The following is a 14,828-nucleotide window of genomic DNA, read 5'->3' as shown; positions in this document are numbered from 1 at the left end:
GGGGCTAATCTGGTTTTAAGAGCAATTTACTTCAGCGCTATGACCACAGAGGAAGTGACCTATGTGGAAAGAACGAAACTGGAAGCCTACAGATGAGGTCACTTTTCTGCTCTCATACAGCATAATAGTTGAGCACTGTGAGTTTGTTGGCAGCAACTTGGTAACAGCTACAGAGGTAAAAATACCCACTTACCTATTAAAGTCAGAAATATGTATTTCTTGGGGCACCTGGAGGCTCAGTTGGTTAAGTGTCTGATGCTCGGTTTTTGCTCAGGTCGCCATCTCAAGGTGTTGGGAAGCCAGAGCCAGGATCTGCCCTAAAGCAGGCTCTGCACTTAGGGTGGAGTCTGCTTGACTTTCTCTCTCCTTCTCCCTCTGCCCTCCCCCTGCTCTCTAAAATGAATAAATAAATCTGAAAAAAAAAATGAAATATGTATTTCTCTCTCATAGAGTTCATTTCTGAAACCAAATACATGTGGATAGTAGAGCTTTCCTTATCTCTTACTAGTATTATTTTCTAATTTCATAGGAGTAATTTGTGCAAAACCATATTACATACTTAGGATGTTCCCCACACACAAGGAAAAGTTTAGGAAAACATCATTGTATAGAAAAAAACAATTCAAAATTCAGGCATATTATGAATTATAAAAGTTATTAAAACTTCCCAAGTGTTTGATATGTGGAATTTGAGAAACAAAGCAGAGGATCAAGGGAGAAGGGAGGGAAAAATGAAACAAGACGAAACCAGAGAGGGAGACAAACCATAAGAGACTCAATCTCAGGAAATAAACTGAGGGTTGCTGGAGGGAATGGGGGTGGGAAGGATGGGGTGGCTGGGTGATGGATATTGGGGAGGGTATGTGTTGTTGTGAGCACTGTGTATTGTGTAAGACTGATGAATCACAAACCCGTACCCTTGAAACAAATAATACATATGTTAATTAAAACAAAACCAAAAACAAACAAACAAACAAACAAAAAAACAAAAACCTTCCCAAGTGTTTGACCACCTTGATACCTTTTGGGAGAGAGTTTACACCAGAGAAGGAAAGCTCTTTGGTTCTGATGTCCCGGATAATGTCTTTTTAGGCTACAAGAAAGCACCTAGTTTTAGCTTCTTTAGCTAGATTCTTTCAGAGCTGATAATCTTTGTGATAGACTGCTATAGTGGAAATAACATTAAACTACTCCCTTGAACTGAATTGATAGACAAAATAGAACTATTTTCCCCAGAGTGTTGGTGCAGGATATATCATTTCACCGCCACCCCCACTCTTGATAGCTATTTTAAAGAAAGATTGCTCCATTTTAATGTTCAACAGTCTGAAGAGATTTCATCATCAGGGAATAATAATTTTCTCAATAAATTTAGTTCCTCAATATCTTTTGGCCATATGCCAACATGTACACATTCAGATACACCTTATTAGAAAACTGTTTTAATGTATCTTCATGATCCAGTAAAACAGAAAATAATGTAGCTGGTGAATAGAGGAGAAAAGATTAGCCCATTTCATAGTTTTTGTAAGATTGCTCCTGCCTGACTGATTTACCTAAGAACTTCATCAAGGGCAACTGGAATTGTCACCCAATTTATATCCATGACAACTGAGGCGATTGAAGTACTTTGTGAACAGCTATGTGTGAAGGTAGAGCTGTAACCACAGATGGTCACCTTGTCAGTTAGCCATTCAGTCCTTCCAGCCACTGGATTATGTAAAAGATATAAGAGGGGGATCTATGAAATGAAGTGTTGTAAAGGGTAAGAGGATCATCCGTTACAAATAAATTAATCATTTTAACTAAAACATCCCTTCTTATAACTGGATGTTCCTGAGATATTTAAATTAGGTAAACATTGCTTTCAAAATACTGTACAGCATGGTTTAAAGCAGAAACTACCTACCAAATGGCCTCATACTTGGTTGTGACCCAGCAGTAATATTTTCCCTCACAGATCAGTAAGTGGATAGAGAAACCAGAGCCAGTCTCAGGTACAGAAAACACATTTGCAATACTGATGCTTAGCCAGTGCATACTGAAATGGCTTGCCGGTGTTTATGGCCATATGGCTTCCTGGTATGTATGGCCATTTCTCTTCCAGTCAGTCTGGTGTCTACTCTGATGGGTCAGCATCTATGCTCTGTCAGCTGATGCATATTTTGAATATCACCCGTGCATGTAACAATGCAATATAAGTCAATGAGATAAACCATGCAGGTGATAGGATTTGGAGGAGATTAAAAATGAAAATTTGAAAATTCAGTAAAGCCAGATGAATTAAGTGGCTTTCAACAGAAAATGAGGTGTAGCTTTGAACTTACATTGAAGCTTCCAAATATTGGAAAATAGTATCAGGTTTGAACTAATGGATTGCTAATCCTAAACTGTTGGCTGCTTTGGTATGATAAGACTTCAGATTCTTTAGGCCAGGAGCTCTCATTCTTTTTTGCATTTAAGAATCATCTGGGAGTTTAAAAAATATATGGATATACAAGTCATGCTGCAGACCAACTGAACAGCTTCTGAGACTAGGGCATAGTAATAAATATTAATAGAAGTCCCCCATGTCATTATAATTATGGCCACATTTTTCAAACAAATTTAATTCTTGATTTTAAGATCATGTCTGAGTCTGTCATTAGCTAGTGTTATGAGCTGAATTATGCCCTCACAAAATTCATATGTTAAAATTCTAACGCCCAATACCTCAGACTATGACCTTATTTGGAAAATGAGTCATTGCAGAGGTTAAGTAATTAAGATGAGGTCATACCACCTTTTTTTTTTTTTTAAGATTTATTTATTTGAGAGAGAGAAAAAGAAAGTGAGCACATAAGCAGGAGGGACAGAGAGAAAGGGAGTCTCAAGCAGACTCTGCACTGAGCAAGGAGCCCCACATGGGGCTCAATCTCACAACCCTGAGAACACAACCTGAGCTGAAACCAAGAGTGGGATGCTAAACTGACTGCACCACCCAGGCACCCCTGAGGTCATATTACTCTTAATTTTAGAGAACAAACTGGTGGTTACCATAGGGGAGGTAGGTGAGGGGTGGGTGAAATAGGTGAAGGGGATGAAGAGTACACTTGTTGCGATGAGCCCTGAGTAATGTACAGAATTGTTGAATCACTGTATTGTACACCTGAAACTAATACAACACTATATGTTGTATACTGCATTTGAAAGGAAAAAAATAAGATATGATGTCATACTAATGTAGACGGACCCCTAACATCACTGGTGTCCTTCCAAAATGGGGAAATTTCAACACAAGCATACAGGGAGAACGCCATGTAAAGATGGAGGCAGGGTCACGTGATGTAGCAGAAGCTGAAGAATGGCTGCCAGCAAAGCACCAGAACATAGAAGGCGGCCCTGGATCAGATTCCCCCTCACAGCCTCAGAAAGAACCAAGCCTACTGACACCTTGATCTTGGACTTCTAATCTGCAGACCCATGAGACAATATGTTTCTGTGGCTTAAGCCATCCAGTGTGTGGTACTTTATGATGAAAGCCCTTGCAAACAATAGAGTTAAGATGCTGTCTCTGCTTCTGCTTACTTTTAAGTCTTGTTTTCTTTCTATGCACAATGGAGGTATTCGATCTATTGGTCATGGAATTCCTCTCCAGCTCTTTGTTTCTATAATAGAGCAACTCTCTACTATCTTTTTGCTTTCCCATGGAAAAGTGAAATAGCTTATTATCTTTGTTAGCTTTCCCTCCAGTTGAGCAACACTTAGTTTTTTTCACAAGACTAGCGTTAATTCCTGTCCAGGCAATACAAGAAAACCATGATTATCAGGGATGATGTCCTTTACATATGTTTTCCTAATCCATGTAATGAACACTGACAGAAGAAGTAAACTTCTAAACACATTGAATGTGCAGTCAGGTGTTATTATGCCTTACATTCCCTATCAAGACTTATTCAAGACATTTCCAGTTGAGGTCTAGGAATATATTAGGGATGCCCCATTCTACTATATATTAGCTCATGGTGCTTGTTTTATTTCCCAGGGGAAAATTCTCATGGTGGCTCTGCTGGGAAACCAGTCCTTTCATAGAGTAAAAATACACACTTACTCTATTGGTGTAGGAGAAAACAAACAAACAAACAAAAAAACAAAACATAAGGAAGAGAATTCTAGATAACATATTTTCTACCATAGGAGTTTTAAATTAATGCATATGTCAGAATCCAAGGACTAAGATGAGAACAAGGAAATAAAGGAAAGAATAATGGCAGCGATTGACAACAGCAACATGGAGTGGACAGATTGTCCAAGATCTTTCTGGGAGGAAATATTTAACAACAGAGGCAGAAGGGGAGGAGAAAATATTGTTTATAAGGTCATATGGACAAGACAATGTAATGAAATATCTGAGGTAAACATGTGTGGTAAGAAGAAGTCATGAAAGAAAAGAATAGTGTACAAACCGCTGCTGAAAATATCACCATGGTTTAATAGGAATCAGTATGAGACTATGTCACTCTTGAGGAATCTTTGATATTCCTCAATTAGAAACAGACAAAAAATAAAGGTGAGAATATAAAATAAAATGAAACAGTCATTTGCTCACTAGGGAAAATTTAATTTAGTCATGTTACCACATGTATTCACAAATAAATGTCTTTTCTTACTAAGCTGAGTTTTAACGGCCTGACAATATTACTAATATCACAAATGCTTGAATCTACACAGCATAGAGGGCCCCTTTGGGCATTGTTATTGAGGTGTTATTACTTGTCTTATGGGAGGAAAAGAAGGGATTTCCTTTTCTGGCATTTGAAACTTTAATTTTCACTTCCTTTCTATGGTCTTCATTAAAATCCCCTTCTTGGTAGAATACAGACTTTGGCCTATAGCTTTATATTTTACATGTTATTACTTAGTTCTTCAGAAAAGTCATCTTTATTTTTTAGATATCCTAAATTTATATATATTTATATAAATATATATATAAATTCATACAGTTCACCAAATATTCCTGGTTCTGCCCTCATCTGGGTATTATGTAGGATTTCAATTGCCAGCTCCTTTAAAATTAAGTGCTGCCATTTGATTTGCTTTGGAAATCAAATATGAGTTGAAATATGAATGGTATAACAACAGTCACATAGAGTTAAAAGTGTTAAGAGCCAAAGCAAAATTTGTCATGTCTTCGTTCCTTGCCTTGGTAATCATGGAAGGATTTGCTATGATGAAAATTCCAACAGCCTGGGCTCCTGAGTGACTGCAGTGAGCAGAACCTGCCCCTTGCCCCCACCCAGTGATCTGTGATGGACAAGTACCATGAACAAAAATATGATTATTTGTCTTAAGCCACTGAAATTATAGGATGGTCTGTTATTTCAGCCTAATGTGTATCATATTTATAGGTACAAAGATTATGAAACCTTTTATTTTATCATCTTAATGTGCCCGAAACATAATTTACTCCTAAAGATTTAATTATATCAAAATTTCTACAGGAAAGCAATTAACAATGAATTCTCTTTTAACATCTCACTAACGGAAAAGCAAAAACAAAAAAACAAAAAACAAAACCTTACCTGTCTGAATTTGTCTATTTTCTCCAGAAGAATGTTATATTCTTTTAGACAGAATCAAAATCCATGACATTTAAAGTATTCTTATTTAAAGGAAATCAAAGAAATTTAAATTTTTTTGTTCCACAGATATGCTTCTTTCCTCCTCTTGCCCTATTAAAATAACAACCACCCATTTTCTAAAATAAAACAGGATTGCTTTTAACTCCATATAGATTCACAGACCCATTGGTTTCTTTTTTTTTTAAAGAAAGATTTATTTATTTATTTGAGAGAGAGAGTGGGGAAGAGGGGCAGAGGGAGAGAGAGAATCTCAAGCAGACTCCCCACTGAGCAGGGTGCCCAGTGCAGGGCTAGATCCCACAACCTTGAGATCAAGAATCTTTCGCTTAACCAACTGAGCCACCCAGGTGCCCCACAGACCCATTGATTTCAATAACCTATGAAATCCTCACAGTACTAAGGTAGCACCCTGCTCTGTCCTAATTACATACTTAACTTATGTGCTTGCAGCATTCCAAAACAGATCGGTACTAATGTATGCAGTGGGCATAAAACTTATGTACCTAACAGCTAAAAATCTGTCACATTTGAGTAAAAACCCTGTTAAACATTCAAATCTACTGGGAAGCACTTTAAATCCTTTTTGAATTATATAAAAATATGATAAAGGAAATTTGTATTTATGAAACCACGCGGCTTCCTTCATGCTGTCTTCCCATTGGCTAACAATACCTCACGTGGCACAACAGTTCCTTCTTCGTCTTGCAAATCTTTCCTTCATGCTCTCTCCTCAAACTGAGCCCTGTTTCTCTATTTCTTCTTTCCTTTCTTGTAACGGTCTGCCAGATCTTTACTTGCTTAAGTGAATGAATTTCCATTTTGGACTCTCTTTTAATACTTTTCTCCATTCTCACCTACATCAACACAAATAATGGCCTAAGAATTGATCAGGCAGAAGAAATGCAGTAATGAGAAAATTTTTATGGCTATTAAAGTATACAAGCAATTATCAATATCAAACAACATAAATTTATTCAGACGAGACAGCATTAGCCTAGAATATAAATTGACTTTTACTTTATTCCTAGGTTTATACTGCTATCATTACTATCTTTTTCTTTTTCTAGACTTTATTATTTTATTTCTTCCTATATTTAGTTTATAAAATAAAAAAGTAGAAAATTTTAAAAGTGCATTTTATTTCTAATAACTAAGCTTGGGAATTTTAAAGCACAGTATTAATAAATGATTGCAAAAACTAATTTTTTTTTCAAAGCCTAAGTTTAAGTAAACTCACTCTTGAGAAATTTAACATGAACAGTATCAATTCATTCTTTTAAGATTTCTATCTAGTAAGCAATTGGCATCTATATTTTCTTCTCTTAGGTATTCTGAGAAGAAGCCACATGGCAGCATTTCATATTTCACAAACTAAATGACAGTACAGAAGTAGTTGCCCATAATGGAGGTGCTTTGGGGAGTTGAAAACTAATATATGACTCATCAGCTTCAAATAATTCAGCCACTGGAGATGAAGGGTAATATCTTATGGAAAGCACAAATTGAAGTATTTTCATGAGAAATTTTTCAGAAACTCTCAGCATAACATATAGTGCAGAATTGTGACAGGTTTATACTATGTAGTTCTATGTATGGCTTAAGGGAACCCAAATCAACAAGAAAATAGCTACAGAAAAAAAAAAAAGGATGTTCAGGACAGATAGTAGGGTGATTTGGTGACTGAAGCTAATAGGCTGGGTTTTAGGTACATAAAATGCTTCTTTCATGACCCTCAGAATCAAGTGAGATTGAATAAATCATATCTTAAGGAGAAATCTGGTTCTCCTGGTGTTGCTTATTATCACCAGAGTTGGATAATCACTTTGTGGAGGAGCATTAATTTCTTGTGGCCAGTAGAATGTCATGTACTAAGTATGGTTTAAATAATAACTTAGTAATTAGAACACTTTATTATTATCAGGGAAAAGCAAATTTACCATTGCCCAAAGTTAATCGTTAATTCTATATGAGACATTTCAAAATGGCATTTCTTTTTTAATACTTAATGTTATGCAAACAATGGCACTTAATAAATATGTTTATGACTGTCTAGTTTACTTTTTGTTTTTATCATATGATTGGTTCATCACAAGAAGAAGGTACTTGTGGGCATATCTTTCACTGACACTTTCCTCTAACAATTATGGTGTCCTAGTACGGGCAGATGATAACTTATGGAGTAAAGTAATACCAAAAACTTGAGTAAAGGATGAGTTTGGGAAGAATAACCTGTCTTTGTGGGCAAATGTAAGAGATTATTTGGTGGCAGTTCTGAGGGAGATCAGGGGAAAGCTTAGGAGAGTCTTATTGAAAAGATGGCCACACAGACTGGATTTTTTTTTAAATCTTTTTGGTTATATTTCTGTTTATTTCATGTGGATTAGGCACCTGCATGTTTTTCTTTCCCTCAGATTTGTCTTTCTTCCACTCTCAATAAAATACAAAAAGTCAAACACAAACAATCATAACCTTGTTATTTTCCAAGTTTCTGAAGTACAGAGGAGTACCCAGCGTCCTGCAGTCCAACAATCCACAGAGCACATTAAGTGAATGGGCACATTCAGGTACTACTTAGCAGACCCATGATTTGTGGTTTGGTAGGCTATTTTTATGGGCATTGAATTGTAAATGCAACTGTCATGAAATGGTTTGAATTGTAACATTGATGAAAATGTGTTTGCTAAGTGATTCCCTAAATTACTTTATGGAGTATAAAACATCTGCATTTAGTTGGATTCTGTTTGGCTGAAAAATAAACATTTCTAAACCACAGCTTTCATGTCTGATGATGATAATGTACTGGAAAACTTGAAACTGCATGAAATCTAAATATGTTTTCTCTTAAAAAACAAGTGGTACTGTTAGAAATGACATACTAGATCATACTTCTTAACTGGTACATTCTTCCTGAAGATATATAAATGTCATGGTATGCATTCTTGCTTATAAAACCAAACTATGCACAGCACTCTGATAATTGGTGGGTTATGAGAAGTTAATTCCTAGATCTTTCAGAAAGGTCAAGTGTGAAAATAAACTACAATCTTACAAGATTATGAAGGAAACAAGAGTAAAAGATTATTACTTGATTTCCTCAAAAAGTGAAGGAAAAATTCAGTACTATATTGTTTAGTAATTTGATATTGCTAGTCCAGCAAACAGTAAATTAGAGTAATGCACAGCAAATTTTTGATTCAAAATCCATAGATGGTATATTAAGATATTTGGGACACAACAGAAATTTGAACCAGGTGTTTCTTACCAAAGAAAACTGAAGAAACACCACATGTATTGTGATTAATCTTAATGATTAGTCTTACAAAGACATGCAAATATATTAGCATAAGATAGCTATGCAAGTAACATCCCATGAAATATTTGCTCATTTATGTAAACTATTAGCCATAGTAACCTGTTGGAAGGAAATGTAACTTTATCTGGTACCAATCACTGACCGTCTCTAATCAAGCACATTCTTATTTATATAGCATACAAGTTTCTCCTTCATTTAAGGAACAAAAATTATTTTGATAGTAAGTCATAAAGCTTTTATATTTCAATAATCTTAGGACAATATTTTGGTATTTTTTTTCTTTTAGTAGATGCAACCAATGTTAACTCAAATATTTATTGCCTATATGCAAACAGCATCACAAATGAAAGCAGAGGGAAAGAAACAATGTTAAGATTTATAGTCAAGGAGGGGAGCCTGGGTGGCTCAGTCAGTTAAGCATTTGCCTTGGGCTCGGTTCATGATCCCATTAAGCCCCACATTGGGCTCGCTGCTCAGTGGGGTGTCTGCTTCTCCCTCTCCCTCTGCCCCTCCCCTCTACTTGTGCTATCTCTCTCTCTCTCTCTCAAATAAATAAATTAAATCTTAAAAAAAAGATTTACAGTCAAGGATATATTCATTATTCAGAGGCATTAGTGCATACTTGATCAAAATATATTGTTTTTGAAAGAAAAATTCTTATGTACATCTCATGTCAAGATAGACTCATAAAATTCATGTCAAGTTCTTCAATGAAAAAAAGATGTTTATTCCAATGCACAAATAATGCTTTGATACAGATTCCCGTGTTTCATATAATTCTCAGTGGCATAGTTTAATGACTTAATGTTACTCAATATATAAAATATTAAGTGAATCTATCTTAGAAAAGTAATTACATCTCTGGATTAGGGGGTGCTTTCTTTTCTACTACCCAAGGTATTTGACTCCTTGTCATGAATATCACTCATTTTCTTGCCTAATTCTTTGTATGACATATGATGAAATAATGCCTATCCAATATCTGCAGCTGAGATACCAGCTTTACCTCACTTATTGCCTAATTTATTAATTTCTTCTTACTTCTCAATCTGCTTATGGCCAGTCAGACCAAAGCATTTCCTTTATGATAAAGGCTTCTTGCCACTTACAGAATATATGTGATTTTTAAGTTTCAGCCTTAAAACATCTCTGGAACTGTAGCAAATAACAAAAGTAATTTTCCACATCTGTTTGTGAAGAGCAGGCTGAGACAAAAGAACTCATCTTTGAATGAATAATCAGATTAAAGTTCTTGAGACACTTCAAAGATAACAGGTAGATAATTCTAGAAAACAAACAACTGCGTTCATATACTGTTCAGGAGTTTCCTTCAACATATTCAGGTTTTCTTTTCTTTTTTTTTTTTTTTTTAAAGATTTTTTTACTTACTTGACAGAGAGAAAGACAGTGAGAGCAGGAACACAAGCAGGGGGAGAGGGAGAGGGAGAAGCAGGTTTCCCGCGGACCCGGGAGACTGATGCGGGGCTTGATCCCAGGACTCTGGGATCATGACCTGAGCCGAAGGCAGATGCTTAATGACTGCGCCACCCAGGTGCCCCTGGGTTTTCTTATGTTAAGTGCTCATTCACTGGCAAAAACTAGGCATTATACAATTCAAAATTTTTTTCACTGGAAACTTATACTAAGATTAATGATCTGTCCCTGGTCATCACATAACTAATGATTGGATACACCACATTAAGTATCTTGACTCATAGTATATTTTTAATGTAAACAACATGATAGGTACATAACATCTACTAAAATATTCTAAGGTGGTATTAGTGAGATCTCAGCTAATTCACTTTTCAAGGTTATCAAATTAATAACCAATTTCTACAGGTACGAATGAGACTATATGGCAAAAGCCTTAAATATTTTCTTTCCCTCTTAAATAGTAATCCTGTTCTTAAAATTTATCACAAAATACTTAATAAATATGTGGAAAGATACACGTACAGAGATGCACATCCCAAAAAGAAATGGTTGTTTACACAGTAATCTGTAGAGCATGCTCTACTTCTCGAAGCTGTTCCCATGGTAGCTCACACCCACATAATTGTTGTGGATTTCCCTATTATTCCAGAGTACCAGTCCTTGGACAAGGGATTGTCAACTGACTGAAGCCAGATCAGTTAAAATCGTTCACTTGTATACTTTGAATTAGAACTGAATAAAAGCATTTGAGGTGTATGTGTGTGTGTATACATACAGACATATGCATGTGTGTATAGTGTGAGTGTGCGTGTAAGAAGCTGGAGAAGTATGGTTTGGTTGTTGTCAGTGGCCATTTTCTTGCCAAGTTGCGGAAGACAGTGTGCATTCCTTCTTATATTCTTAATTAATAAAAATATAATCTTATGCAAAGAATGTTTTTAATCTAATTTTTTATTTCCCTTTGTATCTATATACATGGCCTCTTAATAATAATATGGTCATGCAACAGAAATGCCACTGTGCATGTCAATCTTTAATAGCAATTTCACTACAAATAATAATTCTGGTTCACCAATTCTTTGGAAGCCCACCTATTAATTCAGAAATATTTTAAGTGTTGTATTATATTTCTTTCTCTAGTAAATAATGAATTTCAGGCCTCCTGTTTAATTGAACGCAATAAGACCATAAATTTAAATATCTTACCCCTCCTTCCAATATAATTTAAGCTTTCTCTCCCTAAAATAAAATTATCCTCATTCCCCACTTCACAAAAATTGCTTTTTCCATTATACCAATGAAAAGTGCCCCTTGATAAACCTGGTGGTTTTCTACCATATTTATTATGATAAAAGATTCCATGGGGATAAGAAGTACTCAAGGAAGACCCTTTCTTCAGGAACAGACTTAAGAAACATCTAAATACCCTCCTGATTTCCCAGACATATGCTTTTAGTATCACAAATAAAAAGAAAGATTTTTGATATTTTATTACGCTTAAAAATATACGTGCATCTGAGGGTATTTTTCCTTCATCCAGTGATCCGGGCATCTCCAAACATCTCCTAAGATTTTATGTCAGTATGTTTCATTTCATAAGAAAGAGTCTTTACTTGGGACTGGTCCATTAGTGCATCTCATTACTGACAAATAAATTCCTGGGTAAGGGGTGAGAATTTTCAAGGAAATCGGCAGTGATGTATGGAGGATTTGCAACAGGGTCCCAGAACTGTCTAGAAAAAAGCAGGTTACAAGTACTGCTCTAAATGTTAACACCTGTTGCATTTATATTATTTCCACTTGCTATGTCCGTGAACTCCAAGAGTATTCTCTTGCAACTTGTATAACATTTTCCATTTTTTAGATTTTACTGATCAGGTTGTGAGACAATCAAAATAATATTTGTGATCCCAGTTACAATTAATTTTGTCCTTGGAGCAAACTGAATAAAACCAAGAGATGAAAAAATAGAAAAAAGGAAAAAAAAAATTTCAACACTTACCCAGGAATTCAGGAAACAAGAATATAAAGTAGTTTTGTAAAGAACCAGATTTCTTTTCTGATTTGCCTAGAGTGAATCATGTTTCCAAACCTCGCTATAAGTCTAGAAGTACAGATACACAGATCATACATTTAAATATAAGCTCTATGAGACTGGTGGCTTTGTAGCCTCATTACCTAAAAGCTCCTTGTTACATGGTAAATCCCTAAAAAAATCTGATAAACTAATGAAAATTAAATTATTGGCCAGTTGTAGATCAATTATTTACTCTTGACTCTGAGACACAGAAATGCTTCCTCTGTAAGCAAAGCAATTCAGAGTGAGAAAGAGGAAAGAGTCCACAGAAAGTAAGACACTATTAAGAAAAGAAAGGAGAACAATAGATCCAGTTCTCCCACCGCCCCCGCCGCGGGTCGCCGCAGCTCGGGCGGCGGGAGGAGCGGTAGCGGCCAGGCAGCCCGGCTTCGCGAAGGCTCTCGGTGCGCTGCGGCCCACAAGCACCCGGCCCGCGCCCGGCCCGCCGCCACGATGCCCAAGAGGAAGGTCAGCTCCGCCGAGCGGGCGGCGAAGGAGGAGCCCAAGAGGAGGTCGGCGAGGTTGTCCGCTAAACCTGCTCCTGCAAAAGTGGAAACGAAGCCAAAAAAGGAGGCAGGAAAGGATAAATCTTCAGACAAAAAAGTGCAAACAAAGGGGAAAAGGGGCGCAAAGGGAAAACAGGCTGAAGTGGCTAACCAAGAAACGAAAGAAAACTTACCTGCAGAAAACGGAGAAACTAAAAATGAGGAGAGTCCAGCCTCGGATGAAGCAGGAGAGAAAGAAGCCAAGTCTGATTAATACCATAAACCATGTCTTATCAGTGGTCCCTGTCTTCCTTCTTGTACAATCCAGAGGAATATTTTTATCAACTATTTTGTAAATGCAAGTTTTTTAGTAGCTCTGGAAACATTTTTAAGAAGGAGGGACTCCCACCCCATCCCATTTTTTAAGTGTAAATGCTTTTTTTTAAGAGGTGAAATCATTTGCTTGTTGTTTATTTTTTTAGTACAACCAGGAAATAGTGGGATATTGATTGTGGGAGGCTTTGATTGTCTTGGGTGTCAGCTCAACATTCCATAGATGGGGTAGTTTTTATATCCTAGAATACCAAGCATACTAAATGGCAATTTGGAGTTGGTAATGCATTTACTATGTCTTGAATATTTTAAATTACTTCTATTCCCATGTTGTTTTTGGTAGAATTGTTTCCTAAAGAAAACCACTCCTAGATCTTGGCTCTCCCGGTCAGAATTCTTGTGCACTCTGTAACATCTTGGCAGTGGTAGTCCAGTTTTCCTAGTAACTCTGTTAATGTGCTGTGCAAGATTGAGAATTTGAGTATGTAGTGTATATGACAGTAAATTGTGAATTAATGGAACTTAACAATGTAACAGTGTATCAGCATTTGAAGATCTTGGTACTTGATATACTGTTAAGGAAAATTTGCCTCCAAATTTTAAGCTGGAAGGTCACTGGAATAACTTTTAGAAAAGAATCACAACTACATGGTTTTTTTAGATTTTCGGTTACGTTAAGAATTGTGTACAAATTGAAATGTCTGTACTGAACCTCAAAACAACCAATAAAAACTAAATTAAGAAGAAAAAAAGGAGAACAATAGCCAAACTATGGAAAGAGCCAAGATGTCCAACGACAGATGAATGGATAAAGAAGATGTGGTATATATACACAGTGGATATTATGCAGCCATCAAAAAAACCCCAAAAATCTTGCCATTTGCAATGACGTGGATAGAACTAGAGGGTATTATGCTAAGCAAAATAAGTCAATCAGAGAAAGACAAGTATCATATGATCTCCCTGATATGAGGAATTCTTAATCTCAGGAAACAAACTGAGGGTTGCTGGAGTGGTGGGGGGTGGGAGGGATGGGGTGGCTGGGTGATAGACATTGGGGAGGGTATGTGCTATGGTGAGCGCTGTGAATTGTGTAAGACTGATGAATCACAGACCTATACCTCTGAAACAAATAATACATTATATTTTTTTAAAAAAGAAGATAGTAGGAAGGGAAAAATGAAGGGAGGAAATCGGAGGGGGAGATGAACCATGAGACACTATGGACTCTGAGAAACAAACTGAGGGTTCTAGAGGGGAGGGGGTGGGGGGATGGATTAGCCCGGTGATGGGTATTAAGGAGGACATATATTGAATGGAGCACTGGGTGTTATACGCAAGCAGTGAATCATGGAACATTACATCAAAAACTAATGATGTAATGTATGGTGACATAAAATAAAATTAAAAAAATAAAATTAAAAAATTAAAAAGAAAAGAAAGGAGAATAAATGCTGGGCAGAAAAAGCAAAAGATAGCTGTTAAACAGAGGGAAAAAAACCCCACAAATAGATTTTAACTGACAGAAGAATACATTGTATTATTCCTTTTCTTTTCCATCA

The 14,828-nt window shown here is 36.3% G+C and overlaps 1 protein-coding gene across 1 annotated transcript; it reads left to right on the top strand.

Moving 5' to 3' along the window:
• Nucleotides 1-12,901: 12,901 nt before the first annotated feature.
• On the top strand, nt 12,902-13,288 carry LOC113929894 (non-histone chromosomal protein HMG-14-like). Its single transcript, XM_035727835.1, has one exon. The coding sequence runs from the start codon at nt 12,902-12,904 to the stop codon at nt 13,205-13,207; it is 306 nt and encodes a 101-aa protein (XP_035583728.1). The 3' UTR covers nt 13,208-13,288.
• Nucleotides 13,289-14,828: the final 1,540 nt, after the last annotated feature.

This window comes from Zalophus californianus, chromosome 5 (assembly GCF_009762305.2).
Source record: "Zalophus californianus isolate mZalCal1 chromosome 5, mZalCal1.pri.v2, whole genome shotgun sequence".
Classification (NCBI taxonomy): Eukaryota; Metazoa; Chordata; class Mammalia; order Carnivora; family Otariidae; genus Zalophus; species Zalophus californianus.
Note: the sequence above shows the minus strand (reverse complement) of the source record. Positions and strands in the feature narration are given on the sequence as shown.

Bases quoted from the DNA above. Each gene is read 5' to 3' on its own strand.
- LOC113929894 (XM_035727835.1), top strand. From the start codon at position 12,902: ATGCCCAAGAGGAAGGTCAGCTCCGCCGAGCGGGCGGCGAAGGAGGAG.